This window comes from Fusarium oxysporum, chromosome 1 (genome assembly GCF_000149955.1).
Source record: "Fusarium oxysporum f. sp. lycopersici 4287 chromosome 1, whole genome shotgun sequence".
NCBI classification, from domain to species: Eukaryota; Fungi; Ascomycota; class Sordariomycetes; order Hypocreales; family Nectriaceae; genus Fusarium; species Fusarium oxysporum.
In genome coordinates this window covers 3,167,633-3,195,573 of record NC_030986.1, presented here as the reverse complement: position 1 = coordinate 3,195,573, position 27,941 = coordinate 3,167,633, and the positions used below count along the sequence as shown (strand labels likewise).

Below are 27,941 nucleotides of genomic sequence, written 5' to 3'. Positions count from 1 at the left end.
TGGGCTCTGAGATTAAGCTTGACATTAATAACAAGATTTGCTTGAGCACTTTGTCAAGCGCGCTGTGTGAGAGATAGTTTTCCTTTAAAAGACAGTTGAACATGAGATTCAGTCTCAACACGCTCATCTCAGAGAGGTGTTCTCCGGAAACTTAGATTTTTTTGATTTAGTAAATATTCAAATTAGTAGACGGTTTCTAAATGCTCTTGTTCTTTTATTCTGCTTTATTTCCAAGACCTCCAAAGATTCGCACTTTGGGCCACAGCTGCTTGAGTTTGCCCACTTACACGGCTGGTCTACGTCACCTGTGCCGTCAACCATTTCGCACGCGTGGAAACACACGACTACCAGTGCTGATTCGATATTTTAACATGCTTGTCTGACTCATTGAAACTGAGCAATAACAATCTGTCTATGGCATAGACATCGTCGGGGGCCTTTAACCAGCCAGCAACCACTTTAGACCCTCAACAGCATCTCGCTCACGCTTCTGCGATATCTCAAGTTCTGGAAAGATGGCCCAAAACGCATGAGGCAGACCCGGGTAGATGTCAATCTTTGTAGGTACTCCCTCGTCCTTGTAGACTTGCTCAAGCACAATGCTGCAGTCTCTGACAGGGTCCATTCCACAGGCCTGGAAGTAAGTCTTGGGAAGGTTTGCATGACTGGGGAATGCAACCGGAAATGCGAGAGGGCTCTTTGGGTCAGGTCTATATTTCGCTGTGAAACTTGTCAGTACAGCCTAGGCATGGGAGAATTGCAGGCATACAGTGAACGAATTTCATCGACTCTGCGTTAAACACGGGGACCTTGGCATTTTGCTCGTAGCTGATGAAGTACTCCTTGTACCTTTCAGGGACCGTCTGATCATTCACGCCAGAAGTGATTGGAGCATAAACACCCGTTAGAGGGTGCAAGGTCTCGGCTTCTCTATACAGATGGGAGATGGTCAGAGAGATGTCGGCGCCTGAGCTGGTACCACCAATGATGAAGCCTTTGGACGGGTTGATTCCAAGCTTGTCCACATTTTGAGATACCTGTCTAGTTTCAGCATTGCCACATTCGTCTCTTGAATGAAGGGTCACTCACCCAAATAGTAGCATCAAAGGCATCGTTGATAGCTTGGGGGAACACATGTTCAGGAGCATGGCGGTAATCAATATTCACAGCAATGCCTCCAAGCTTTGTGAACTCGGCACATAGTCCTGCTTCAGTGTCAAGATCACCTGTGATGAAGCCACCACCGTGAAAGACAACAAGCCCAGGAAGTCCGTCAGTCGGCACATCACCATCGGGCATGTATGATCTGGCGTCAACTTCAAAGGCATCTCTCAGAGGAATCTTGAAGTCTTTAGTCTGATATGAAAGTGTGGCCGCGTCAGGTTTAGGTCGATACTGTTTCACCTGAGCCATCATTTCGCGAAAAGATTCCAGGTCAGTGTTCATATCCCATCCGTTAAGCATTGGGTTATGAGCTCTGATGATCTGAAGTTTGTGAATAACTTGTGATGTCCAAGAGTATTGGACAACTTACAGGCTCAAATTCTGGATGGACATTTCCGAGGGCACGAATTTCCTCAATGTTAATCATGGTTGGGTTGCTGAATAGATAGAATGAAGACCGTATTTTTATGCCTGGCGAGTTTGCTCTGGGTCCGGAAGCCTTTGGCTTTATAGCTAGAACTGCAGCTGATGATCTGTTGAGAGGAAGGCTCGGTATTTCTCAAGATTCACATTAAGACAAAGCGATTTACAGTTCAGATTCACTGGGACTTGCGGCTGACCCACGCAATTAGGGGCCTGAGCAAAGCACAGGATGGATTCACGAGCCCGTGGTAAGCCAACAGAGGAAAGCGTTAGTAAAATGATTGGATACGGCTGCACCTTCAACCTTCAAGTTGCAGGATATCTCACTAGGCGAGTGAGAATATGCCCTTGTCGCCGGCGTAAATCCGTGAGGCCCGGAGAGCGGGTGGACCCGCGATGCCAGTCCCCGGAAGACACCGGCTCCAAATTACAGGGACCTATTCCCCAGATTGGTAATTTCGTAAACGTCAAGACCGATGTGTTAGAACCGCGATATCGAGCTGGATATGTTTGTACCCAAGTCCAAATCGGAACACTCATCGCAATGGATCTCTACCTCACTGCATTATTTGCGTGACTGGAAAGAAATGACGTCAGAAGAGAAGCGCGAAGTCCTCGCGACTCCACGTGAGCCATAAGCAATGATTGGTCAGCGGCCTAGGCAGAGCTTAGAAATCTGACTCCCTGGCGCATTTCGCCATTGGAAACGAATGGCTGCATTCAGGTCAACTTAGCCGACGATCTATTTTCTTGACTTGTTAATTCACAACCACGAATTACAATTAGACACAATGGACGCAGCTCAAACAACAATCTGTATGTTATAGTCTCCCAAGCACTCAATTGGTCTTAAATTCACACTAACTTGGCTCTATAGCTTCGCCCGTGGGCGCCGCCGCAAATGTTGCGTCCCCTTCCACCACAGCTGCTAGCAAGCCCAAGGTGAGCTTCTCCTTGGTCAAAACGGCTCTCAATTACTATTCTAACATCCCTTCAAGCCCTGCTGTGTGTGCAAGGACGAGAAGGCCAAGCGGGATGAGTGTATGCTCTTCTCTAACGCAAAAGATCCTGCCGCCGACTGCAAATCCCTAATCGACCAGTACCGATCATGCATGTCGGGATTTGGATACCAGGTGTAAAAGATTCATAACTTCACACGATGGAATGACTTCGGCCATAGAATATGACCATGTATAACAGATACGATAAATGTAGAATAAAGGGCAATCCATGCATGTTCCCCTCCGGAGAATATCGTAAACATTGATGGTCAGCAGTGGCGTGATATGTCTTCTTAATTTGTAAGTGATGCGCATTCCTGAAGACTTGTCCTTGATGGCCGCCGGGTCAATGTGAGTAGCGAGAAGAACTCATAAAGGCTTGAGAGTTCGTTGATTGTGAGTGTCCGTCATAGGCTCATGCGCAGGTTCGTTTCCACTGGCCTGCCTCAAACCCCCAAGAATGAAATGTCCCAACAAGAAAACATGGCCGTGAGTTCCAGTCATTTAGTCTTCTTCACATCGTCTTCCCTGCCTCGAAGGCCTGTTTTCATCATGCTCTCAACCTCCTGGGTCTTGTTGATTAGCCGAGAAACGAGTGTTTCCATCTGCTGCTCAATGCCTTTCCTGCGCTCTACTGCTTCAATAATCCTGGTCACAGAAATGGCAACGGCGCGGAATCTACCAGTCGTCAGTTGAATCCTTGAAATCATTCAAGGCTCTGCTAAAATGCATACTCTTTTGTTCGTCGATCTTGTTGGAACCTGGCGATGCTGGTGCGTAGCTTGTCCATCCCTGTAGCTGACTCTTGAACAATAGCATTCATACGCTCATCTCGCCCCTTCTTCAACTGCCATCGAAAGAGTCAGAGAAAATCCGATTATAGGTTAGAACGTTGTGAGTCTTACCTGTAAAAGGCGCCCCTGGGCTTTTGCAGCAAAATCGGGATTGTCGTCCTCATTGCTTGAATAATCGGATTTGTTGCTTGAAGCCATGGCTGAGATAAATCGCAGCTAAGTAAATGCACGAATCAATATCGTAAAGCTGAAATTCTTCGGTTGGACCAAAGGAGTTGCTGGAATTTTGTACGAACAAACCTTTCTTGGTACCTCAGGTACCTCGAGTCAACTTGTATCGCAAGGTAGCAGATGGAAGGAGCGAACTTGCCTTCCACTACCGATTCTCCAACATTAAGCACTGGTGAGTACCTTGCACATACAACACAATGAATGACAATGGAAGAACTCAATTAATCACCACGCATAAATTATGGGTTTCACCATACTCTATAAAATGCAATGCTTTTGGCAGATCCAGAACCCATTTTGGTATTTTCATACAACCCAAGGCAGATGCTGCTGGGGGATATCTCACTCTATCGGGTCAAAGCAATGTCGTCTATCCTCAGAATCATCTTGACTGTCTCAGCCGCCAGCTCGATCGCGCTTGTGCTAACAAGAAGAGGCTGCAACACATTCTCCTTGGAAATGTTGGTGTTGACTCCTCCGGACTTGATACTGACTCCTGCATTCTTCTCGCCCATCTCGTGTCGGTGTCGTAGCTCCGTCACCACCTTGATACTGTTGAGACCCGCGTTCTCGGCCAGTGTGGTGGGGATCACCTCAAGAGCATCCGCAAAGGCCTTCCAGCAGATGGCCTCGGTGCCTGTCAAGCTGCGCGCTTGCTTGGACAGCTGTGCAGCAATTTCAATCTCAGGGGCACCACCACCGGCGATGAGAGCCTTCTTCTTGACCAAGCATCGTACCACACAAAGAGCATCGTGCAGACTTCGCTCGGCCTCCTCAAGGATCAGAGAGTTGGCGCCTCGTACAACCACGGAAACGGTCTTGCCGACAGACTTGGTGCCGGTAACCTTGACCATGCGCGATCCAGAAGACTGAACTTCCTCAACCAGGTCCGCATAGCCCAGCTTATCCTCGGTGAAAGAATCAATATCAGCGATGGGTTTACAGCCAGTTGACTTGCAGATGAATTCGACCTCATCGCGCTCGATGTCCTTAACAGCAAGGATACCAAGCTTAGCCAGGAAGTGTAGCGATAGATCGTTGACAGCATCTCGCAAGATGGATTTCTGAATGAACAGAACGTTGCACTTCGCCTTCTTAATCTTCTTGGCCATGTTCAGGAGGTATAATCGCTCCTCCTTAACGATCTTGTCCATTTGTCGGTAGTCGTTGACCTGGATAGTATTCTCCATCTATAGATTGTAAGTAAAAAATATTCCTCATACGACAGAAATGGACATACATCAGGCTTGGGGGGGCTCAGCTGGAATTGGATGAGACCAATTCGAGCCTTCTCCATACGGGCCGGACCACCAGCGTTCTTGAGCACAGGCTGGGTAAGGACGAGACCATCAACAAGTTCACTATCTTCAATCGTTCCACCAACTCGCTTGACAATTCGAATGTTCTTAAGATCGACGTTATCGGCGGTCTTTAGGTCGATGGTCTTAGTCACTGAGTTCACCGCCATGGGTCCAAGCAAATTCGAATATTGGGAGACAATCTTGGACGACAGAGAGGTGTTGGCAGCTTGCAGTAACGAGGAAGTATCGCTCAGAGTGATTGGGAGGGACATATCGTGTAGGACCTCGACGGCAGCAGCGGCAGCTCGTTGGAAGGACTCGGAGATGACGGAAGGGTGGATGCCCTTGGAGAGAAGTCGGTCGGCAGCACCGAGAAGACTTCCGCAGATGACGACAACAGATGTTGTACCATCACCAGCTTCAACATCCTGGGCACCAGAAAGGTTGACAAGCATCTTTGCTGTGGGATGCATGACAGACATGCTCTTGAGCATAGTATTTCCATCGTTTGTGATAATGGTCTCGCCCTTTCCACCTCGAATCATCTTGTCCATTCCTCGGGGACCGAGAGAGGTTCGGATAGCGTCCGCGACAGCTGTTCAAACGTTAATATTTGAGAAGCTTGTTGTTGCACCAAAGGCGCCTTACCTCTAGCGGCGACAATGTTCGAGGAGCGCACCGCCATGGGCTTCTCCTTATCCTGTCTAAAGTCAGCGGGGTGAAGCTCAAAAGCCTGTCTGGAGCTCTTCATACTCGGAAAGTAGCATTGCTAGAGCCTCCCGCTGCAGGGGCTGGAGCTGCGACCGGGGCAGACATATTTTGATAATAATTTGGCGGTCCCTAGATCCTCAAAGTAAAGAAGTGATGTTGATGGCGGGGCTTTGTAGGAATACGACTGGACTTCTTGGAGATGTCCCACCCCCCCTAGGCTGCCCTACTCCGCCATGGAATTGTCAACCTAGAAATTTTGGATCGGGGGTAGAGATCATCCAGCTCCGAGAGGTTCCTTGAGCTAACTCTGAACGTCCTAGCGTGCTTTTGGCTCCAGCGGCACTATTACATAGGTCCGTGCTCCAAGCTCGCTCAAGGCAACTCACAGATTACGGAAGGCATTTGGTGACACACTCCAACCCCAAACAATCACGACCACAGCAGCAACGATTCGACTCTCTTTGATCATAGATTATCCACCAGTACCTTCGTAATTAAAGAACTCTCATATCAAACCCCCGCAACACTATTATACGATTGGAGAGCTGCGGTCCTCATCATGGTCAGTCTCATTGCAGGCATGCAAGCTTAGTTGTGTCCTATCCCATACTGACAGCCAGCAACAGCCTTCCGCAACCGGCTCCAACTGGGAAAAGTACCAGAAGAACTTTGCCGACGATGAGATAGAGGAGAAGAAGATTACACCTCTAACAGACGAGTGCGAATGTCCTTCTAGAAATGAGAGTGCGATTAGTCCGCTAACACCAGCGCCAGGGATATTCAGGTTCTCAAGACGTACGGTGCCGCGCCTTATGGTACATCTATCAAGAAGCTCGAGAAGCAGATCAAGGAGAAGCAACAAAGTGTCGATGAGAAGATCGGCGTCAAGGTTGGGCGGGAATCCTGCGGATGTATGACAGACTTCTAACATCAATAGGAATCCGACACAGGACTCGCGCCCCCCCATCTATGGGATGTCGCCGCCGACCGTCAGCGAATGTCTGAAGAGCAACCTTTCCAGGTGGCACGTTGCACGAAAATCATAGCTGACGAGAAGGGCGACGAGGCCAAGAGCAAATATGTGATCAACGTCAAGCAAATCGCAAAATTCGTTGTCCAGCTTGGAGAGCGCGTCAGTCCTACCGACATCGAAGAAGGTATGCGCGTGGGTGTCGACAGGAACAAGTACCAAATTATGCTTCCCCTACCGCCCAAAATCGATGCGAGCGTTACGATGATGACGGTGGAGGAGAAGCCCGATGTCACCTACGGCGATGTTGGTGGTTGTAAGGAGCAGGTTGAGAAGCTACGGGAAGTTGTTGAAATGCCTCTACTGTCTCCTGAGCGCTTCGTCAACCTCGGTATTGATCCTCCCAAGGGGGCCCTGCTCTACGGTCCTCCTGGTACCGGAAAGACCCTCTGTGCCCGAGCTGTTGCCAACCGAACAGACGCCACCTTCATCCGAGTTATTGGTAGTGAGCTGGTTCAGAAATATGTCGGCGAGGGCGCAAGGATGGTTCGAGAGCTGTTCGAGATGGCCCGTACAAAGAAGGCATGCATCATTTTCTTCGACGAGATCGACGCCATCGGTGGTGCTCGATTTGACGATGGTGCTGGTGGAGACAACGAGGTTCAGCGAACTATGCTGGAGCTTATTACGCAGCTTGACGGTTTCGACGCTCGTGGAAACATCAAGGTCATGTTCGCCACCAACAGGCCCTCTACATTGGATCCTGCCCTCATGCGACCCGGTCGTATCGATCGAAAGATCGAGTTCTCACTGCCCGATCTTGAGGGCCGTGCTAACATTTTGCGCATCCACGCTAAATCCATGTCGGTTGAGCGGGACATCCGGTGGGAGCTCATCTCTCGTCTCTGCCCCAATGCAACGGGTGCTGAGCTGCGTAGTGTTTGCACTGAGGCCGGCATGTATGCCATTCGCGCAAGGAGAAAGGTTGCATCCGAGAAGGACTTCCTCAGTGCAGTTGACAAAGTCATCAAGGGTAACCTTAAGTTCAACTCGACGGCGACGTATATGCAGTACAACTAGACATACTCACCATAAGGCAAGGTGTATTTTAATGCGGTGTATGAATACAGGGCAATTGGATGGCGGGAATATAGACGTCACAATGGAAAAATTGCTTCTATGAACATGCCCAATAGTGAATTACATTAATGACTTTGTTTGTGATGCTCCCGATGCCATATTGATATCTGCAGAATCTATCTACTGTAAAATTACTCCCGTGGTTCATTTGCAATCCGAAAGCCACAAAACAAGACCATCAAGGTCCTGAAAACCCGAAACACCGTTCCCGTGATATGCCCATAAACGCTAACGTGCAATATGAGTCCATTTCCGTACCATCCAAAAAAGCAGATCCATCGCTCAAAATACCCTGCAGAACTACCTTACCTAAGGCAGATGTGTGCGCCCAGCTTAAGCCCGAGAAAACCATCATTATTCGTCCACGAATTCCCATAATGCCATGCATGTTCCGACTCATGAGCCTTCCATTCGGGAGAAGCAACCCAAGCATGCGACGTCTCCTTCTGCTCCACGCTCAATACTGCACCGACTGCACACAACAGCCCGGTGTCCAACAGCGTTCCATCCCTTGTCCGCTTGCCGTGTTCCGTTCTTCGTATCGTTCTGTTCTTGTTGCTGTCTGTCATCAACATCATCCATATGGAACGACCTTGAAAGTACTTCTTGCTCCGAGACACCAGAGCCACCGTCCAGGTTCCAACCATGGCATTCTCTGATACAAATGAAGCAAGTGCGCTCGCCACATCCCTGACAATCTGCAAAGGAGTCGAGATCAGATTTCTTGGTTGGTTTGCGGTGGCAGATGTTGCAGGGAACAAGGAGAGCGCCTGTCACTCGAGATTTGGCAAAGGCGGGCTGCACCGGCAGCATCTTAAGTTGCGATGAGCGCCGTCGGCGGTGGGGCGTATTGAAAGAGAAACTGGAAGCGTTGAGACCGTCTGTAACGTGAATATCGTCGCCGGTAATACGGGTTCGCTTCGAAACTGGAAGGACCTTTCGTAAGGCTAACTCCGGCCGTTGGTCAAGGATATAATAGTCCTTGGCTTCCTCTGAAGGGTATAGAGACAATCTGGGCTGCTCATTGTCATCGCTCCATCGTCGCTTACGTCCTGCGTGGGCGTCTTCTCCAACGAAGGGCATTGTGGCGTGGTCCTTGCCAGTACTTGTGAGGCACGCACGGCGAGGCAAAATTGAGTATGGCAGCGAAACTAGTGTAGTCAAGATTCGACACGGAACAAAACGCTATTGAACTATCCCAGCGGCGCTAAAAGGAAGGCGAATAAGACAGCAATCGAGTATGAGGGCGTGGAGGTGAGAGGAGGAGATTGAGAACCAAATAGGATTGAAGGGGAGTGGTTAAGAGGAGCAACAGTGACTGGTCAACTAAGGTACCTAAAGAAGGCACCTGCTGTAACCTAGTGAAAAGTGGTTCCTGTTTGGATAATGGAGTGGAGGTTGAATGTTACTAGCTGATTATCGTCCAATGACATGGGAGGAGGCCTGCACCAACCTCAGACGTTAAGTGAACAAACCACTGGAACCATTCACGCATTTTACGGTTTGATATGGATGGCAGCATATTGGATTTCCATCTCCACGGCTTATCATAAATGCTTGCCAAGTTGAAGCATAGAATCTAGTAAGGCTACAATCAAGGATAGCCTAGGTACTTATGTAATAGCTATATATCTCAAGCCAATAACACAAACTTAAAGTCCCTCGCTGAGAGGCATTTCAAGGTATCCTGATGAGCCCGAGACAAGACCTCCCACATATCACTCGTCATTTGTTGTGTATTGATAACAATATATTAGTCGGTTGTCTTGATAGAATCCGTTCTGCATGAAAAGTATGAGATATAAGTCTGGGGGTGGTGTTGGAAGGTGACATAGTAAACTTAACCAAGGCTTTTGATGAGAATCCAATGAACTCGGGTTATTCAGATCAGGACATGAGAATCATATCAAGCATTAAAGTTGGCCAAAGTGGCGGCCATCAGTACAGAAAGCTTTCACATTTTTACCACCAATCACCCCTGCATATTTCCCAGTGTAGTTTGTCGAATAAGGTATTGAAAACGATTCATCTGATTTACACTCTAACATCCACCTTTCCTTCCACGACCAGGCTTCTTTTCTACCCGCCACCGCCGACAAAGGAGCTGCTCTAGGGGCGACTAGTATACAAATGAGACTTTGAGATGTTGCCCCTTTAGCGGCGGACCTTGACCTCCTTAGGGGGGTCGTAGGCGATCTTTCTAGACTTCAACCAAGCCCACTTGTATCGCTTCACCCAGACACTCACGGCCCACAGAGAGGCAGAGACGACAAGGACCTTCATACCCATTCGCTTTCGGTCGTCCATCTCGGGCTCGGCAGCCCAGTTGAGGAACTCGACAACATCCTTGGCCATCTGAGAGGTGGTGGCGGGAGTACCATCCTCGTACTCGACGAGACCGTCGTAAAGGACACGAGCCATGGCGATACCGGTACCGGGGAAGTAAGGGTTGAAGTTCATGCCGGGAGCGACCTGAACACCAGCAGGGGGCTCTTCAGGGTAGCCGGTGAGCAAGCTGAAGATGTAGTCACAGCCACCGTGACGGGCCTTGATGATAAGAGACAGATCCGGGGGAAGAGCACCATTGTTGGCAAATCGAGCAGCCTCCTCGTTCTTGTAAGGAGGAAGCATGTAATCGGCCAGCTTTCCGGGACGCATCTGGATCTCGCCCTGCTCATCGGGCTCACCGGGGTACTCGTTCTCCTCAGCAAGGGCCTTGGCCTCGTCAACGGTCAAGACGGAACCAACGAGAGTTCGGTAGGGGATTCGGCTGAGGGAGTGGCAGGACTGGCAGACCTCCTGATAAACCTGGAAACCACGGCGGAGACTACGAGGGGGTCAGTAATTCGGCACGGCGTATTCAACAGGATCGGTGGCATCTTACGCCTGGTGGTCGAAGGTCTTGAACCACTTGTTGTGAACCCAAGGGTACTTGGTAGCGTGAAGTCTATATGGGCACTGTTAGCAATTGGTGATGCAATAGCAGTACGGATCATCGATAGCCAGCATTTATGCCTCATCACCCAAATTGAGATGATGTAGAAACACAACAATCAAGAACCGAAAGCATCACGTACCCCTCTTCAGCGGGAGTCATAGCAAAGGCGACAGGTCCATAAAGGTGATAGTACCAGGCCATGGAGCCGAGGGCGAGGGTAGTCGAGGCGGCGGCAGCCAGGTTCAATCGGGTGGCAGAGGCATCGCTGGCGGCGCTGGAGCTCGAGGAAGCGGCACGCTGGGAAGAAAATGGGGTCAGCAATCGTGTACATGCAATTGAGGCGCATTCTGTTGCGATTGGCGTGGTTGCGGCGTGTCGAGGTTCGTGGTTATGATCTCTCGGCAAACGGGAAGCTCGCTGGCAGAGGTGGTAGGATCGTGCCATACCTTGGTGACAGCAGAAGGGCCGTTCCGGAGGCCATTGAAGGTGCGCGTCGAGCGCAAACACGACCTGGCAAGCATTGTGGGCGAGCTATACCGTCGCTGGTGCGATCGAATATGAGACGGCGAGATGGGGAGGTCGTTCTCGGAGTCGGAGGACAAAAGGGCTCAAGCAGAGATCATTAGCAGCATCAGACAAAATCCTATCGAGCGTTCCAATAAGCCGGCTCTGATTGGATGCGGGTCGGATCAATGTCACGTGCTTGACCACTCTCGCCTTGCTCGGCTGAGCGGCCAGGTGACTTCCGATGAGTGAGTGTTCCAAATTTTTCCGACTTCCGGGTTGAAGTCGGGTTCTTTTTGGTCCATGGATACTAACAACCTACTAGATATTGGCGTAGGACAGTAGAAACAGTCATATGTAATAAGAGGTAGTTCTTACAGTTACGACTATTGTAACTACGAGACCCTACGGAAGCGAGTCATGACCATTTGTATGATGTTTCAATTCATCAAGCCATCTTCAAATGATCGAATGAGATGAGTGATACCTATGTATTCCTGTCTGTTCGTAGTCACTCACACTCACTCATTGACGAGCCGCTCCGAGCAACCTAGCTCTGCTGCCCATGGCAATGGGAAATTACATAAAAAAGTCAGGAAATGCTCTAAGCCTGATCAAGAAGCCTAACTACTGCCTAATTCTGTCTGCTGCCCCACCCCCACCTTGACTCGATTCATCTTCACACCAAACAGCGGCGACATTCTTTTGATTTTATTAAACCGACTTTTCCTTTTAGACTTGGTCGTCACCATCTTTGCTGTTTAATTCTGAGCGAATTCCTCTTTTCTCGATTTACTATAGAATGGCTTCTTCCGATAAGATCTTTTCCCTCGAGGGAAAGGGCCTCAAGCTCGACACTGCTGAGGATCTCGAGCCTCATATTGCCCCTCTTCGATCCGCAGACGTCGAAGAAGTTCGTATTTTGGGTAACACTCTGGGTGTTGGCGCCTGTAAGCTTCTTGGTGAGGTTCTTGCGGCCAAGAAGAACCTGAGAGTACGTCAAACATAACCTTTCCCTGGCTGCTATAACTTGCCAACACATTTCTCTCCAGGTCGCAAACTTCGCCGATATCTTCACCGGCCGACTCCTGAGCGAGATCCCTGACGCTATATCTTCGCTGCTCACCTCCGTCCTCAACCTTCCCAAGCTCAACACTATCAACTTGAACGACAATGCCTTTGGTTTGAATGTCCAAGCGCCTCTCGTGGCCTTCTTAGCCGCCCACGTGCCACTGCAGCACCTTTACCTGAACAACAACGGCATGGGCCCTCACGCTGGTATCCTCATCGCTGATGCGCTCTCCGAGCTTCACTCCAAGAAGGAGGCTGCGCGAAAGGAAGGAAAGGAAGTTCCCGATCTCGAGACTGTTATTTGCGGCCGAAACCGATTGGAGAATGGAAGTATGACGGCGTGGGCAAAGGCCTACAAGCTGCACAACAAGATCAAAGTGATCAAGATGGTCCAGAACGGTATTCGACAAGAAGGTATCTCCCACCTTCTCGCCGAAGGTCTCAGCCACGCTTCCAAACTCGAGGTCCTCGACCTGCAGGACAACACTTTCACCGTCACTGGGGCCCGAGCTCTGTCAAAGGTTGTTGCCAACTGGACCTCACTCCAGGAGTTGGGAGTTGGTGACTCTCTGCTTGGTGCCAAGGGTGGTGTCCTCGTGGCAGCTGCTCTGGCTAAGGGCAAGAATGCTAAACTCGAGACTCTGCGCCTGCAATATAACGAAATCACCTCCAAGGTATCAAGGCCTTCGCCACTGCTGCCAAGGATGGTCTTCCTGCTTTGAAGCGAATTGAAATCAATGGCAACATTCTCACAGAGGACGACGAGTCGATTCCCGTCCTTCAGGAGCTTCTCGAGGAGCGCAAGGAGAAGTTCGGTGGTGATATCGTCAACGAGGATGATTGGGGTGTTGACGAGCTGGAGGACCTCGAGGAGCCAGATAGTGACGCGGAGGAAGAGGAAGAGGAGGAAGAGGAGATCGAGCCTGAGGACCGAGCCGAGAAGTTGATCAAGGAGGCCGAGGAGGCTCAAGAGGAACCTGTTATTCCTGTCAAGGACAAGGAGGTGGATGAGTTGGCAAAGAAGCTCGAGAAGACTGGAATTTAAACATAGATATAGATGAACTGCATGATGATAACCATTCACTTCACAAGGCGTGAATGGAATTTGATACCCCTTTTACAATGACTTGGACAATCAGCAATAAAGATATGGACGTGACTTGTTACGCATAAACCATGAGTTTTAGGAAGTCGAAAAATGCTGTGTTTATCAAAAAGCTTTTTTATTGATTCTAGATGGATACATAGTGGGTGAGAGCCTGGCTTAGATATACTGCTAGGAAGCATATATTAAATATCACAGTCCGGGAGCACATTGAGTGAGTTGCAGCCCCGAAAGGCAGGTGTTGAAAAGGACGACGTACCTGTGGCGAACAAAACTGCTGCCCTTGCACATACTCTCTCTAGGTAGAACTAATTGTTAGCATACACAGCAAGTACTTGACGAGGGCGATACTGGAGGAGGGAGCAAAATGATTTGCAAAAAATGAAAGTTCCACCAACGCCACCCTATCCACTCCCCTTTGGAAGCCAGTTTCTCATGATAAACTCATCCAGCAACCTGATAACCATACTAAGCAACAAAACCCAAACAATGACTAACAGCCCATGGCTCTATCAACAAATCCCTTTCCTGTACGCACATTGGCGTATAACTTGTCCACCTTATATGATATCCCATCTCCCTCCCGAGCTTCTATGTAGATTGACCGTTGAACATCTGGTCATACTATTCTGCTGCTCGGTTTGGACAGACGATGTTTATTTACATAACATCCATAGTGTCCACCTCCGGTGCTCGGAATCCTTGGTAAGCACCGTACTGAGTTGCCATCTCCAGCAACTGCTGTTCACGAGCGTAGTCCGGACCCATGTAGACAGGGTCTGTAGCGTGTGAGTAGAGACTGTAGGTGCTCCTGGGCTGGCTGTCCCGGGCCTCTCTTTCACGCTCTCTTCGCATCAGCTCCTCGTACCCAGAAGTCATGTATGGTTCGACCTCAGGCTCTGAGTTGCGAACCCACCTACCATCAACTGCCTGAACTTGGGTACCATCCAGACTCATGACTTGTTGCTGCTGGTTCAGTCGTTCGTAACGCAAGCGGGCAAGTTGCTCCTCATGTTCCACAGTAGTGCTACTCCAGGCGAGAGCTGGGATATCGCCGCCGTTTCCGGGAGGGCAAATATTCCAAAGTTCAATAAGTCTCTCTTGCTGAGAGGGTTCGGCAACTTTGAACAGCTGGAGTTGTGAAGGCGTCAGAGTAGCTGGATTAACACCATGGTGTTGCAGTATAGCTTCAACCCTGGGTCCTTGCGTCTGGGGTGGCTCTGAAGCACGACGAGGGACGTCTTGGTGTTGAGCTGCTTGAGCTATGTGTGCAGAGTGGGTGTAGTGGACTGAAGTATAGATGATGGGCTCAGCATGATCGGCCTTGGGTTCTTGTTGCTGTGCAGGGGCAGGCTCGGGAATTGGGTTGAAGCTGAGGTTACGGGCCAGGAGAGCAGCAAGCTCATCCTGTTGCATGGCGGACGGAGAAAATGACATGGTTGGTTCTATTGTTTCTGAGAGTTGTTAGCAGTTGATGCATAATATTGAGCTCAAGGGTAGTTGCTGAGTACCAACTGTGGTGCGGTTATATGTATCAGCAGGAAGAGCACGAGAAGTTGTTGCTTTATGGTTTGATATCAGAATATAGAGACGATAACTGTAGCTCTTGGGGTCGTCTGCCTATTTCAATTCGATGCCTTTTGAGAAATCCTGGTTGAGATAGCAACGAATTCGAAATGAAGCGATATACGGAGGTGTTTCGGGGTCATGCGCAATGCAGATGAAGAAAGGAACAGGAGGATACCCTTGTTCTTTGTTATATTTGGAAGCTAAGCTAAGCTTTTTGACAAGCAGTCAAAGGAAAGCAGACAAGGTCAATATAGAAAGAAAGAGAGATATGTATAACAAAAGGTTGAGTCAAGAAAGAGAGGTTTGTCTCTTGTTCTTTGGCTCAAAAGACCCTTGATTAGGCCTTGACTTTGAGGGGCTTGTCTAAGAGCGGTGGACCGTTGGGTCGAGTTGCAGGGACCGCACGGGGAAGGGAAGTGAGTTGTGAGTGGGGAGACAAGAACGCCTGAGACGATCTTTTGGAGGTTCTTTATGCAGTTTTCAAGTGAGATAATGAGACTTTGGAAGCGCAGAGGCGCTCTATGATGTTTCTTTAGGTCGAAATCAAGGCGAGCGTTGTTAATGTGAAGAATCAAGAGTGAAGCGCGGGGGATATTTCTATACAAAGAAAATACATGGAGGGGTAGGCACCTATGAAACGTGGGACAGTTCGATGGGACACACACCTGCTAATTCATTTACTCAGGCACCCTTCTCAGGTCATGACGCAGTAAAGACACAACTAACAGAGGCACATGATGGGTTTTATGACAACATCCACTTCCATTCACCACCAGCACTAAACTTAATGCTTTTTTGGTGCATTATTTGTGTATTGATCTTCGCTCCCAGGCAATATTGCTCTCAGATGTCTATACTATGTCGAGGTACCGATACTTCATTCACTGGCCTCATTCACGCCTTCACAGAAGGATTTACACTCTTCCAACTCCAAGAGCTTCAAACCCTGGTCTTATTGACCTTGTGCGACCCAATAAGCCTGTGCCACAAGGCGACCATAACACACTAACTGCTGTCCTATGCTCTAGCTTAACGCCGAGATGGTCGTCTGTTGCATTCCGTTTCCGAATCATCTCCTTTGACGTGGTTTACTCAGTTTCGCCACGTTCTCAATCATTCTGGGCCGTGCATGTCATTCTGTGAATCAAAATACAGGCAGCATGAGATGGAAATCTCAGGATCATTCACTGCCCTAACCAGCTCCCCTTAGGCTCCAACACACATGAGACTCACCGCCAGCAACAAAACAGTCATGCCTAGGTACCTAAGGTTTTATAGTGGTATTTTGTGGTCCTCAACTGTTGACGCTATGAGCTCTTACCTGCCTTGGCAAGAGACATGCGAACTTGACGGCGTGCTTGACTTGGGTCTCGATGGTAGCCTGGTCTCACTTTCTACTTTAGTCTTTCAAGGCGTCAAAGTTGCGGGGGACAGAAACGATATGAGGTATTAAAAAGTATCCACGAGTGGTGTATATGGCTGGCTATTAGAGGAATCTCGTGAAAGAAATATCATGCTATAATAAAGTATCATGTTATGTCGATTCAGTCCACTGGTCCACTGCATGCGATCCATGGATGTTTGATGTGCAGTTCTAGACCCCAAATCCATGAAGGTCTCCTCCTGCAGGGGAGATCGATTTACACGGGAAGAGCTAGAGGGATCCGCCACTCCCGCTTTCACAGCCACGTGTGTGCCACTCCTCTCAAGGCTGAGCTGAAATGTGGCGTGCGAAGCGTGGCGCTTAGTTGTGGCACATACCTTTTACACCTCAGGCATCAATTCTCTAGCCTTGCAGGTACCTACCTACCTCAACTGCAACACGCAGCTCCAGGCTGCCTAGGTGAAGGAAGCTCCAAGTCAACGCCGTCGCAAACATCTCGACAACACAGTTCCCCTCCACGTCACCAATTCTCACCCCATCTTCTCTTGCCTTTCGGATCACGCTACTTCACTTGATCAGAAAATTCAGACATCATGGTAAGCTAACCTCTACACTTGCTCAATCCTGATTGTCGTCATCCAGGGACAGCTTCAAGTGCTGACCTAGCTTGTCTTTCACGCTATAGACATCGATAGGCACGGGTTACGATTTGCTCAACTCCATCTTCTCCCCTGATGGACGCAACTTTCAGGTCGAATACGCAGTCAAGGCAGTAGAGAATGGCGGTACCTCGATCGGTATTCGAGCTAAGGATGGTGTTGTCCTAGCTATCGAGAAGGTCGTTTCATCCAAGCTCCTAAAACCCGGCGCCAACAAGCGCATTGCAACTATCGATAGCCATGTCGGAGCTGTACGTTGACCTACCTGCAATGGCTAGCATGAGCTCGTACTAATCTCACCAGGTATCTTCTGGTATGGTTCCTGATGGACGTCACTTCGTTGATCGCGCTCGCGACGAGGCCCAGAGCTGGCGACAGAACTTCAAGACCCCCATCCCCACATCCGATCTTGCCAGCCGCATGGGTGGCTACCTTCAGGCCTACACCATGTACGGATCAGTTCGACCATTTGGCATTACCGCCATCGTGGGCGGCTACGACACTCCCGAGGAGACCCCCGTCGATGGAGAGGTTGGCTCAGGACCCAAGGTTGGCGCTGGTGGCAAGATCGAGGGCAAGCACGGCGGTCCTTTCCTTTACATGATCGAGCCCAGCGGTATGTACTGGGGTTACTACGGAGCGGCTACAGGCAAGGGTCGACAGGCTGCCAAGGCTGAGTTGGAGAAGCTTGACCTACCCGCTGGTAACATTACTCTGGAGGAAGCTGTGAAGCAGGCTGCGCGCATCATCTACATTGCGCAGAAGGATAACAAGGATAAGGATTTTGAGCTGGAGATGACCTGGATCAGTGGGCCTGACGGCCCTACCAAGGGACGACATGTTGAGGTGCCAAAGGAGCTACGAGAAGAGGCTGAGCGATTAGCAAAGGCTGAGGACGAGGATGATGATGACGACGACGACGACGAAGATGAGGATGCAAAGGATGATAAGATGGAGGACTAGACGAGTTGTGTCAAGATAAATCAAGGCACCTGTACTATCACGATGACGAGCTCTTAGAATTTAATGGTTCATCTGCAGGCATTCGAATTACTCCCAGGGTGACTGGTTTCGATTCATCCTATCTGTCTGGGGGAATTATGTCTATTAGGGTATCAGTTCCGAACTTGCTGCATTGCATTTCGGTACCAGTTTTGCCAGTCACCAATGAAGGACGACTGCAACTTCACCTCACCAGAGAAGCAGCTCGCTTGTGTCTTGCTATACACAGCAAGAATATCCTCCATTTTGCTCTTGTCCGCAGCGACGAGGGCCGACACAACGATTAGACTCGCCGTACTGGCCGCTTTTGCGTATGCATGCGAGTCATCCTGACCGGCAGCCTTATGAATCTCGCGCAATAAGTCTAGCATGTCATCAGGTTCAAGAATCTGGACCTCTTGGCGGTTACTGCGGGCCTTCTTCAGGCCCTTTTGGTAGTTAGAAATAATCTTGCTCGCACGGGCAGCAAGGGGTTTTGTGCTGGTTGTGCGCATCAAATCGAGTAGGGGTAAGAGAAGAGTAAACGAAAGAGGGCTGCGAGACTCATTGCGAACGTAGATGTCGATAAAATCAAGAATCCGGTTCTTGAAATTGAGGACTGACTGCTTGGCCTCCTTCTTTTGCTTCTTGGAGTCGTTCGAGCGGTCTTGAATGCGTGGCTTGATAGCTGCTGCGAGCTGCTCGTCGATGGCAAACATTTCAGAGTCAGACATATCACCCTCGGAGTCTGATGACTCGGCATTGACGTCCTTGTCGAGTCGATGGCTGTTGAGGATCTTCTCGAGTTCATTGTCCAAGTCCTCAGGTCTGTCGAATTCGCCTTTGCTTTTTTCTCCATCTTCGTCCTCATCGTCTTCTTCGTCTTCTCCGCTTTCATCGTTCGTCTCCTTAATATCAATGAACTCGACATCAGAATCAATCTCGATATCCGAGTTATCCTCCTCATCAGCATCTGTTCCTTCTTCGTCCTCATCCTCGTCGACCTCCATCTCATCCTCCCCGGTGCTGAACAATTCCTTCTGGCCTTTGGTATTCTCGCCAGATGTGAGGGGACCGGTCAAGAGCTCCAAACCTGCAGCTGAGATCTGTGGTGTGAAGGCACCAAATACTTGCTGCGTAACTTGTCTCATGAGAGATGAAGGCCGTACAACCATTGACAGCAAGATCTCAAGGATAATCTCTGATGTGCCGGCCTCGCTCTCTGCGGACTTGCCCTTTTCAAGGCGGTCGGAACATTGGGCAAGGTCGTTGAGAACCTCCATAGCATCTGGGTCCTCGTTGTAGAGTCGGAAGATAGACACGGCGTGCAACATCGCGATACTCTGAAAAAGATTTTTCTCACTGTCGTCTCCCGCCTTGCGCCTGAGTAGCTTTTGCATCCTCGACAACGCCTCCTGGACAGCTGTCTTGATCTCTTCGGTCATTGCCACCGAGTTGGGATCAATGGATGACACAGCAAGACATAGTGAGCCGTAATCCTCTGTTCTTCGGCTGACCTTGGCGAATGACGACTCAAGACGAGTTCGGCAGAGCTCTCGAACACCTTCTGTGAGCGTATCTACCGGTATGTTCTTGGGTTGAGAGTATGCCAGCTGAGAGAGTTCTTGTAGGGCAGCTGAGAATACAGTCTGTTGGAACTCCCCCGATGTAGGCGAGGCCGAAGCATTGAGAATTTTTGAAAGATAGTCCACGTAAACTCGGAGTGTTGATGAAGCCTTCTTTGTGTCTTGTTTAGCAATCGTGCTGAGGGGGGTTCGGATGATCTTCAGTATCTCTTCGCCAGTCTCTCCTGATATATTCTGCAAGATTTGGTCGACAGTTTTGGTATTTGTTCTTTGGTCAAAGTTATAAGCTCCGTTCTCGCCTAGTAGACCCTTGAGAATGGGAACAAGTGTCGCCGGATGCGCCGAGGTCGTTGCCTCAATTGCTTTGAGGGCCTTGTTCGCTGCTCGGTGAAGATATCTATCCTCTTTGGATGCTTGATTCATGAGGCAGAGGGTGAGATTCTTGCTGAAGAGAACCTCGATATGGGCAGGAAGTTCAAACAGGCCATCGAGCATCTTTCGAAATACCATGAATCCCCTGAATTTCTGGCCTTCTGTGGCACGTTTAGAGAAAAGGGAATCTAGCAAATGTCAGTGACGATTATTTCAAGGGTTTCATGAAACTCACCATCTACTACACGAGTCCAGAACTGCTTAAAATCCTCAAGTCCAGCTTCTCGCTTCTCGAGAAAGTGTTCCAAGAGGATACTCCACACGTAGTGCAATTGAGGAGACCAGCCTGGGAAATTAATCTGCTGGCCAGGCTCTGACTGATCAGCAAAAGAATCCTTGAAACTTTCTCGCAGAATTGCAGCGAGATCGCCAAAAGTGTTCTTGTGGAGAGGCACCGGCCAAGGCTTGATCCTGAGACCAGGGAATCGAGTCTGGGCAGCGATCCAGATTGCTACTCCTTCGGGTGTCTTGGCCAAATTGGCCTCAGCGACCTTCTCCAGTGTAGTCTCAGCTTGCTTCTTGTTCAGTTGCTCGATGGACTGGACGATAACCCAACCGCATTGTGGTCGAAGCCACACCTTCCTGCTTGAAAGGTCTAGAATGAGATTAAGGACCGCGTTCCATCGGGATATGTCGCTGAACAGGATCCCAGATCTAACGAAAGCGAAAATTCCGAAAAGCCGCCCGAAAACGAAGTCCCTCTCCTCCTGCCCAGGGAGATTGCCGATGGCTTGTGTATTCTCAATCAATATTTCCAGGATCTTCTCAAAGGTGAGTCCCTGATATCTCGACTCGGCAAGGTTTTTCTCTCCGAAGAGTTGTCCGAGCACTTCTGTGAGTACGAGGCTGAAACCAAGGCGCGAGGCATTGCGACCACTTGCAAGTCCACGGAATAGGCGACGATCTAGGTGCCGTTGCAGTACAGTCTCGGAAACGCCCTCTGCAAGCAAGCTGGGAACGATACAATCGGCGGCCTCGATTCGCTCGTCGGGATCCTCACTCCCTAGTAGATCATAAAGCCCAGCCTCTCGTTTCCGCTCGTCGCCAATTGGCGCCTCGACGAAGGGTGATTTATCGAATGCCAGCTTCGAGCTTGGTCTGACGGATTCGTTGTCGCTCTTTGTGCGCTTGGGGGCTTTCTGTGCGCCATTTGTGCCTTCTTTGGCTCCGCGCTTCCTTTTGCTGCCCATGATTTGCCGCGCGTGGGATTCGTAGATTTGTTGCTAGATTCCTTACCTATCGCGATCCTGTTGGCGATACCTGGGCAAGAAAAATTACAAGACTTGACAGTTCTGCCGGGTGCGACCGCCAAAAAGTCCCCGCGACCCCACGTTGATAGTGTCAGATTTGATAAAGATTATGATAATCTTAGGAAATTTCATAAGAACTTTACCCTCAGCCTTGTTCTTATTATACTAAATTTATTATCAATCTTCTATCTTACTACTAAATTTATAAAGTTTTTCTCCTTTTTTTTCTTTTTTTTTTTTAGATGTTTTTGAAGTCGTAGGTAAAACACTTGAGTATCGGGCGCCAATACTTTTCCGCTGGCTGTTCCGTCGAGGCAACATTGTGTCTACAGCATAACCGAAGAGACGTAGTACATATAAAGGGTGCAATAAACTGATATAGAGAAAAGGAGAAGCAAGAGTCCTTGGGTCAATTGTGAGCTGGAACAGATCTCGTAGAATTTCATTATCAGAGTGAACAAGTAAGTGGTATAACAAAATAAAGTGATATAACAAAATGATGTGAGTTTTCATCAATTATAGTACACGTATATGGAAAATCAATGACATATCTCTTATGTATTCATTGAGAGGGATGATAAAAATCAGTTTATGTTCTGTAACTGCGGTTATGTTTGGAAAGACTCTAATATCATCCGTGGATAGGAGCTTGGAACACTCAGATAGACTCAAGTATATGCACGTTTTATGAGGAAAAGTATACTCCTATTGTGGCTTCTTGGAAAGCTCTGCTGTACAATTTCCGCTATTCGGACATTTGCTGTGGAGCTTGATGGAACCTGGTATATCAACCGAGAAGCGAGCGTCTTCAAATGTCAAAACGCAGCCCCGGTAGAAGGGGCAGAACCAGGTATAAAGCAACGGTTACCGAGTTGACGCAAAATATCGAGAGTCAGCATCCATGCTCCAGCCGCAGTTGTGGAAACAAGCTCGCGTTTCACTGATAGGTTGCTGAGTTACTGTCGTGACTACAGTACGTATATGCAGGCTTCAATCGAAGCTCGTCCAATATCATCCGTTGTGTATCCAACCCTTGCATGTTCGCAAATGCTGTCTAACACAGATGTGCTTTTATCAATTCAATACTAAGATTCATTAACTTTTGATGCCTGTTCTATATCCATTGAGTAGCGGATATTACCTAGGCCGTGTGTTCCTGAGCTAGAAGTTGTTTGCCCATGACCTCTTGCCTGGATTATCTAAAATCGATGAGCACCACGTTGTACCCCAAGTGGACAACGTTTGCTGACAGGATGTGCCCTTGAATGTAGGGAAACATGTGGATGCTTATTCTGATTCGTAGAGGTACTTATTTCACGTGGTCATTGCAGGATGGAAGCATGAAGCTCAATATCGTTGTGTTAGGTTTGCCCTATGCTCAAACAACATGAGGCAACGACCCATGTGGTGTCTGCACTCGTACAACGACTGACCACTTCACTACCTTACCTATAGATATATCTCATGCTGTGCTACGGGCAACTACGCTGGGTAGCTGAAGATCATGCCCATTGGGCACATTGCTAAGCCCACATCGTATGAAAAAATTGTCTGCGCTTCTGGCTATTCAAGACGAAGCTAACATCTGGACCCTGAATATCTTGACCCTGAGCTACCCTGTATTTGGAACTTTGTTCAAGATGACTTCGCCAACGCTTGGATCTTTTTCAGCAGAAAAATGGATTAATCCACTAACTACTCACCACTGTCATGGGTCGGGATGATGAGAATGACTTCCGAATTCTCAGGCGTCGCGGCAGGCCGGAGATGACAATTTTCGTAAACGCCTCAGAAATAAAACCTTGTCTGTATACTCCCTTATCCTGAGGAGTGAAGTCTCACCAGTCTCAGTCCAAGTTGGAAAGCTTGGACTTGTTTTTCATTTCCGCCTTTCCGTCGTGTCCGTGCTTCTGGAAAGGCAAGCTGCGAACGTGTTCACCCACAGCTAGACCTAGAGATGGAGACACTTAACGCAGGGGGTTTAGAAGAAGACTGTGTACAACCGTGATAGTGCAAATTGTCTATGCCAAGCATGAATAATCATGTATAAGTCTGACTGGGATTCGTTGACGAAGAAGACAAAGGCATGAACCAGGAGATCGAGGCTCCCACTCTTGAGCATAGTGACATGGTGCTAGGTCTTTCGGCATTTAACGACAGAACTAATAATATTATAGATTCCAATTAAGCATATAAATGCAAACACGGAGATGTCATTGTATGCTACGTAGTGACGTGTGTAAAGCTCGGATAACGGGCCAGGAACTTGGAAGCTATGGTATGCGGAACACTGACATAGCAAGACATATAATGTAATGCAATGGCTAAGTCGAAGTCGAAGTCTAAGTCTACAGCCTCACTTCAAGAACCGGCTTGATGAACTTCCTGGACCGGGAAATGAGTCTGTTGACTCGTAGAAAGGGACTAGAAGGTGCCAAAAAAAGAAAGAAATTGTGACAAAGGGAGAAGAGGCGTCAGAATATGGTAAGCCACCTTTTCTTATTGACATGTCGTCGCCGACAAAGAAAAAATAAAACAAATTAAGATATGGATCGTAGATTTGATGTTTGCGCTAGGGTCTCTCTTGGCGCCTCAAAATCCCAGGAGCGTGGGTCGGTCCACTAAAGCAGAGAGGAGCACGAAAAAGAAGGAGACATAATACGATACTACTATGGTGACTGTGATGAATGAATGTGTCTACCTAAGAAGGGTGTCCATGTCTACCGGCTTAATGGCAATAGCTGCAGTTTGATCTCTCAGATCACATCAGTCTTTCAATACCTTCCTAGAATAGTCTTTCCTCATCTCGAATGCCTAGGTTGGCTTTCGGCAAGTATTGCATAATAGCCTTGTCTGAGACGGCATCAAAGGCAACAAAACGGTGTGAGATCTTCCATGATTGTCGATAGCATCTGGGTGATAAACAGATTGATCCAGACGGCGGATCTTGCGATCTGCGCCACGAACAAATTTGTAGATTACAGACGAATCTCATCCTTGTCAACAATAGATTGGAGAGATTGGCTAAGTTTGGCGTCCGTCAATGGTGAGGCCATTTCGAGGCTAGGAATGATTCAAAGCTGAGGAGTAAGTTGGGTTGTCTAGATTGTTAGCAAGATCTGGGGGAATCTACAAAGTGGTCGGGAGTATCGGATGTCCACCTCATCTGTTCGTTCATGAAGCGAAAGAAAGCCAGAAGTAGAGTTGTTAGCAAAAATGCACGTGACGGCGCGTTAGACCCATAGAAAAAGAAGAAAAAGAAGACGCGACACGTTTTCCTATTTGTTTACTTTGGAAAGCGGGTGCCAATTATCACCCTTTATTACTCCACGACGTTGGAACTGGGAGCATGGTAATTGCAACTGCGCCGTAGCGAGCACTCACGACTCTCTGTGCCCATGTCAATTCTCTAACAGAATTCTGCACGCGCCATCACACCATCACATTAGTGAGGGAACTTATCGTCGCGATTACCCCTCATTCGACGGTCAGGAGACGCTTTCGCGTTGAAGTCTGGTAAGGCTCAGGGATGGTGAGCCTCTGGTAGCGTCGGGAGGGCTTTGAGGAGGGGTGACGTGGTGGAGTCTAAGCCGTGAGTCCATCCCACATTAGGAGGTGGTAATGGATCCTCAGACGAGCTGGAGAGCTGACGAGCAGCGGACTAACCGACTGATGCGAAGCGATTGGGTCGCTGAGGGCGTCTCTTGTAAATTATGGGGTTTTGGCTGCAGCTCACCACAACGTGGAACCCGGCTTCTGCAGTGTCATTCGTCTCTGGGGAGATGTCAATCAAGTAAACAATAAAACCTAAGGTGAGATGATACTGTGAGGTATCCGTATAGCTACTAGCCTACGCCGTCGCATCTCGGCCTTTGATGGCTGGTAAGTGGCAGCTAGAGGTGGACTATTGAGAGAACTCAAAGCTTGCGAAGCCACTGCTCTTGGCTCTTCCGAGTCTGCTTACCTACGGGCCGCAATGCAAGGGAATGCAAGTTCTTCGATAGCCATCTTCATTGGGCATGCGCAATGGCCTACGATGAGGCTCGGCTTCGACAAGCGGCAGTGTGCGTACCGTATACTGGGCCTAAAGGGACGGTTAATACCCGATTGCGCAGTTAATTATTCTGACCACTATCCGTATACCAACTCGACTCCAGTGCGATGACGATGTTTTAATAAGAGAAAGACGGTCACGGCCAAGAATGACGTTGAATCTTGAGACGGTGCCAGGAGGGAGGATCGGGAATTAAGGTCGTGGATCGACGATAAAGATACTGTACAGCGCACTTGGGCCATGTCTTCCTGGCCGGGTTGTCCAAGTTCAAGGTCCCAGAATATCCGAACTCTGGGCACTTACTGATTTGGCAGGCATTGGCATATTGAGTGCAAACGGCCCGTCAATCTGTCAAAAGTCGACCCGATACTGCGACAGAGGTCAATGTAGGTCTGCTCGAATTCGTTATAGCATGGAAGGATAAACCTGGTTTTCAGCTGTGTTATTGTTTGCTTTGGCCATTGATAATCCCTCGAGAGGCTTTTAGACACCACTAAACAGGAATATCCCCCGCCCATGAAGTCGAGCGATGACTTGATTGAGACAGTCTTGTCGGGACTGAAATCGAGATTGGCGATCTTGAATTGATTAAGAAACCTGCCACAGCTTGTTTTGGTGCCGCTAAGGCAGATCGAGGCTGATGAGGATGGCTGAAGAATAGTCCAGGCAGTGTCTCGTCATCGCGTGTCACTAAAAACACGCCATTGATTTTGACTCAACAACGACACCATTGAACCTTCGTAACAGTCTAAAAAAAACTTCTAGTGTGGTACCCTCGGAGAACAAGATCCAACAAGCCCGCGCTGTCGGGAAGGCTTCGATCAAGCAAGAGGGAATTATTCTGCATTGACCGCCGAGTTTTGAATCTTGGTGAGGTTCAGGGAACAGAGGCAGAAATATAGCGATTGACATAACTCCACCAAACATGATGGAGATTCGTAACGGTTACTGTACTTCTGGTGGGAACTGACCTGAAAGAATGGAGTCTCCATCCTTAGGTGGTTTGATATATGGAAGCTAAGAAACGAGCAAGCATAGCCCATGTACAGAGAGACCAATGGGTCGAGCCTGTTACTATGAAACTTGAAGATTCGTGTATAACCCAGGCTGAAGCTGTGTTTCTGATTCTGATATCAACTGATGATGTTGTGTCGATACAACATTGACAAGGGCCATTGCTGAATTCTCAAAGCTGAGCCGCTGGATATCGTGTTGCCCTCAGTCACAAGGTCGGAGCCGCGCACTCAAAAAGCTGCATATTCCAGGTACGAACAATGCAATGCAAGGCAATGTAACCGAAGAACTGGATGGTGTGGGTTGGACACAGACAGCTTGATGCCAAAAGCGGTTCGAAGTAAACAATTGGCTTTTTTTCTTCTCTTGATCGCGTCAAGACGCGGTCTCAAGATGTTGATGTTAATTTTCCATTGGAAGATATGGGATTATTCATACATAATCAATGACTATGGGTCAGACTTCTCCATCTGTTATGATTGTTCGGAAGGCTTTCAAAAATGGCATCTGTGAATCGCAGCTGATGCTGTTGCGCTTCTCATAGACTGCGCCGAATGTCATCAACTCCAGCTTCCCCTCACATGATTCTTTCATGGAAGGACCCTGGTAAACCTTGTGAGGAACAGGGAGGGTTGCTGCAGTGTCAGCGATAGCATCAGCTTGGCAGCGGAGGCTGTGCTTGGTGAGAGTAAAGGTGACGCTCATGTGAGCTAACGACAATAGTGATGGTTTGACTGAGAGCTTTGTTTCGAGAGGAGGGAGCAGCGGCTACCGGCAATTAGTATTCTACATCTTTAGCGATCAGAAGCTAAATTTTCAGCCTTTTCTTTGAGTCAATTGAGCAATCATGGCGCATGGCTAAAAATCGTATCGGTTAAAGTCAATTCTTATTGTCTAAACGATCAACATATCTTTAATGGGGGGAAAGTTTTAGCACACCAACAAAGACTACAAAGAAACCAGACAAAGAAACCATCTCAATGGACTCGAGCGTCTCGAAGAAACAAAGATCCGCGATCGTCCCGCTGGGGCCACAGGCTTCGGACCTTTGAATGCCGAGGACAAGACGCAGAGATGGATCGCATCCTGATACCAACTACGAGCACTCATACAGAAACACAAGGCTGTAAACTGAACAAGGGTGTGAAGCGAAGGAGCCACGATCAGCAAACAGGTTCGTTCGTCATATGGCGCTCCAGCCTTGCTATTGGACGACTTGGTGTTGGTCGTGAGCAGTCTGACTTTAGGTGTAAGAGGATTTCTGACCTTGGCGTCGGAGACCCCGCGCAAATAACACCTGCTAAGGTGCTGTCGCCATCGATAGCTCTGAATATACCACCTCGAGATAACCTGTTCTGGCTGTGTTGGTTCCCATCTTGGAAGAGAGCAATGCAAGTTGCTCGGGGACTATTGTTGGAGAATGTTGTCCATCAGCCGATGTCCACACAAAACTGGACTCAGCACTCAGAACCCGGGAACGAAACGCCTCCCGAAGGAATTCAAGGGTCCGGTCCCTTGGCCAGCCTTTCAAAATCTATACGAGTATCGAGTCTTCAGAAGGTTTCACATGATAGCTATCGCCCAACTGTCTGCATTCCTCGCGCTGTCATGCACACGTGGGGGACCAACACTAAGTAAAGTCAAATACCTGCGATGGAA

At 48.7% G+C, this 27,941-nt stretch overlaps 11 protein-coding genes across 16 annotated transcripts; 4 read left to right on the top strand and 7 right to left on the bottom strand.

Moving 5' to 3' along the window:
* Positions 1 to 138: 138 nt before the first annotated feature.
* On the bottom strand, positions 139 to 2,160 carry FOXG_00500 (uncharacterized protein). 2 transcript variants are annotated; one of them, XM_018376878.1, is made up of 4 exons: positions 1,535 to 2,160; positions 1,090 to 1,485; positions 770 to 1,037; positions 139 to 720 (listed from the first exon to the last, which is right to left on the bottom strand). In XM_018376878.1, the coding sequence occupies exons 1-4, from the start codon at positions 1,589 to 1,591 to the stop codon at positions 440 to 442; spliced, it is 1,002 nt and encodes a 333-aa protein (XP_018232506.1). In that variant the 5' UTR covers positions 1,592 to 2,160; the 3' UTR covers positions 139 to 439. The 2 variants fall into 2 exon arrangements, with proteins under 2 accessions (XP_018232506.1, XP_018232507.1); XM_018376879.1 differs by having other exon boundaries at positions 142 to 1,037; positions 1,535 to 1,898.
* On the top strand, positions 2,002 to 2,933 carry FOXG_00499 (cytochrome c oxidase assembly protein subunit 17). Its single transcript, XM_018376877.1, has 3 exons — positions 2,002 to 2,403; positions 2,465 to 2,529; positions 2,586 to 2,933. The coding sequence occupies exons 1-3, from the start codon at positions 2,379 to 2,381 to the stop codon at positions 2,724 to 2,726; spliced, it is 231 nt and encodes a 76-aa protein (XP_018232505.1). The 5' UTR covers positions 2,002 to 2,378; the 3' UTR covers positions 2,727 to 2,933.
* FOXG_00498 (uncharacterized protein) lies at positions 2,804 to 3,705 on the bottom strand. The gene is made up of 3 exons (XM_018376876.1): positions 3,494 to 3,705; positions 3,323 to 3,435; positions 2,804 to 3,266 (listed from the first exon to the last, which is right to left on the bottom strand). The coding sequence occupies exons 1-3, from the start codon at positions 3,578 to 3,580 to the stop codon at positions 3,089 to 3,091; spliced, it is 378 nt and encodes a 125-aa protein (XP_018232504.1). The 5' UTR covers positions 3,581 to 3,705; the 3' UTR covers positions 2,804 to 3,088.
* Positions 3,706 to 3,811: 106 nt separating this feature from the next.
* FOXG_00497 (T-complex protein 1 subunit delta) lies at positions 3,812 to 5,844 on the bottom strand. Its single transcript, XM_018376875.1, has 4 exons — positions 5,668 to 5,844; positions 5,563 to 5,614; positions 4,854 to 5,509; positions 3,812 to 4,803 (listed from the first exon to the last, which is right to left on the bottom strand). Exons 1-4 carry the CDS (start codon positions 5,728 to 5,730, stop codon positions 3,961 to 3,963), a joined length of 1,614 nt encoding a protein of 537 aa, XP_018232503.1. The 5' UTR covers positions 5,731 to 5,844; the 3' UTR covers positions 3,812 to 3,960.
* Positions 5,845 to 5,927: 83 nt separating this feature from the next.
* FOXG_00496 (26S protease regulatory subunit 7) lies at positions 5,928 to 9,112 on the top strand. 2 transcript variants are annotated; one of them, XM_018376873.1, is made up of 4 exons: positions 5,928 to 6,187; positions 6,252 to 6,343; positions 6,400 to 6,514; positions 6,563 to 9,112. In XM_018376873.1, the coding sequence occupies exons 1-4, from the start codon at positions 6,185 to 6,187 to the stop codon at positions 7,673 to 7,675; spliced, it is 1,323 nt and encodes a 440-aa protein (XP_018232500.1). In that variant the 5' UTR covers positions 5,928 to 6,184; the 3' UTR covers positions 7,676 to 9,112. The 2 variants fall into 2 exon arrangements, with proteins under 2 accessions (XP_018232500.1, XP_018232501.1); XM_018376874.1 differs by having other exon boundaries at positions 6,252 to 6,514.
* On the bottom strand, positions 8,132 to 8,818 carry FOXG_00495 (uncharacterized protein; the record flags this gene model as incomplete). The annotated part of the gene is made up of 1 exon (XM_018376872.1): positions 8,132 to 8,818. One exon carries the CDS (start codon positions 8,816 to 8,818, stop codon positions 8,132 to 8,134), a length of 687 nt encoding a protein of 228 aa, XP_018232502.1.
* A 94-nt stretch (positions 9,113 to 9,206) lies between the features above and the next one.
* On the bottom strand, positions 9,207 to 11,502 carry FOXG_00494 (cytochrome c1, heme protein, mitochondrial). 2 transcript variants are annotated; one of them, XM_018376871.1, is made up of 4 exons: positions 11,120 to 11,502; positions 10,813 to 10,970; positions 10,620 to 10,682; positions 9,207 to 10,562 (listed from the first exon to the last, which is right to left on the bottom strand). In XM_018376871.1, exons 1-4 carry the CDS (start codon positions 11,192 to 11,194, stop codon positions 9,890 to 9,892), a joined length of 969 nt encoding a protein of 322 aa, XP_018232499.1. In that variant the 5' UTR covers positions 11,195 to 11,502; the 3' UTR covers positions 9,207 to 9,889. The 2 variants fall into 2 exon arrangements, with proteins under 2 accessions (XP_018232499.1, XP_018232498.1); XM_018376870.1 differs by having other exon boundaries at positions 10,813 to 11,310.
* Positions 11,503 to 11,737: 235 nt separating this feature from the next.
* Positions 11,738 to 13,439, top strand: FOXG_00493 (uncharacterized protein). Its single transcript, XM_018376869.1, has 2 exons — positions 11,738 to 12,171; positions 12,230 to 13,439. Exons 1-2 carry the CDS (start codon positions 11,980 to 11,982, stop codon positions 12,968 to 12,970), a joined length of 933 nt encoding a protein of 310 aa, XP_018232497.1. The 5' UTR covers positions 11,738 to 11,979; the 3' UTR covers positions 12,971 to 13,439.
* Positions 13,440 to 13,447: 8 nt separating this feature from the next.
* On the bottom strand, positions 13,448 to 15,573 carry FOXG_00492 (uncharacterized protein). Of its 3 annotated transcripts, none has more exons than XM_018376866.1 (2): positions 14,865 to 15,573; positions 13,448 to 14,807 (listed from the first exon to the last, which is right to left on the bottom strand). In XM_018376866.1, exon 2 carries the CDS (start codon positions 14,788 to 14,790, stop codon positions 14,014 to 14,016), a length of 777 nt encoding a protein of 258 aa, XP_018232494.1. In that variant the 5' UTR covers positions 14,791 to 14,807; positions 14,865 to 15,573; the 3' UTR covers positions 13,448 to 14,013. The 3 variants fall into 3 exon arrangements, with proteins under 3 accessions (XP_018232494.1, XP_018232496.1, XP_018232495.1); XM_018376868.1 differs by having other exon boundaries at positions 15,098 to 15,573; XM_018376867.1 differs by having other exon boundaries at positions 14,869 to 15,534.
* A 1,103-nt stretch (positions 15,574 to 16,676) lies between these two features.
* Positions 16,677 to 21,220, top strand: FOXG_00491 (20S proteasome subunit alpha 7). Its single transcript, XM_018376865.1, has 3 exons — positions 16,677 to 16,902; positions 16,992 to 17,216; positions 17,269 to 21,220. Exons 1-3 carry the CDS (start codon positions 16,900 to 16,902, stop codon positions 17,926 to 17,928), a joined length of 888 nt encoding a protein of 295 aa, XP_018232493.1. The 5' UTR covers positions 16,677 to 16,899; the 3' UTR covers positions 17,929 to 21,220.
* Positions 17,966 to 21,229, bottom strand: FOXG_00490 (uncharacterized protein). Its single transcript, XM_018376864.1, has 2 exons — positions 20,140 to 21,229; positions 17,966 to 20,092 (listed from the first exon to the last, which is right to left on the bottom strand). Exons 1-2 carry the CDS (start codon positions 21,152 to 21,154, stop codon positions 18,081 to 18,083), a joined length of 3,027 nt encoding a protein of 1,008 aa, XP_018232492.1. The 5' UTR covers positions 21,155 to 21,229; the 3' UTR covers positions 17,966 to 18,080.
* Positions 21,230 to 27,941: the final 6,712 nt, after the last annotated feature.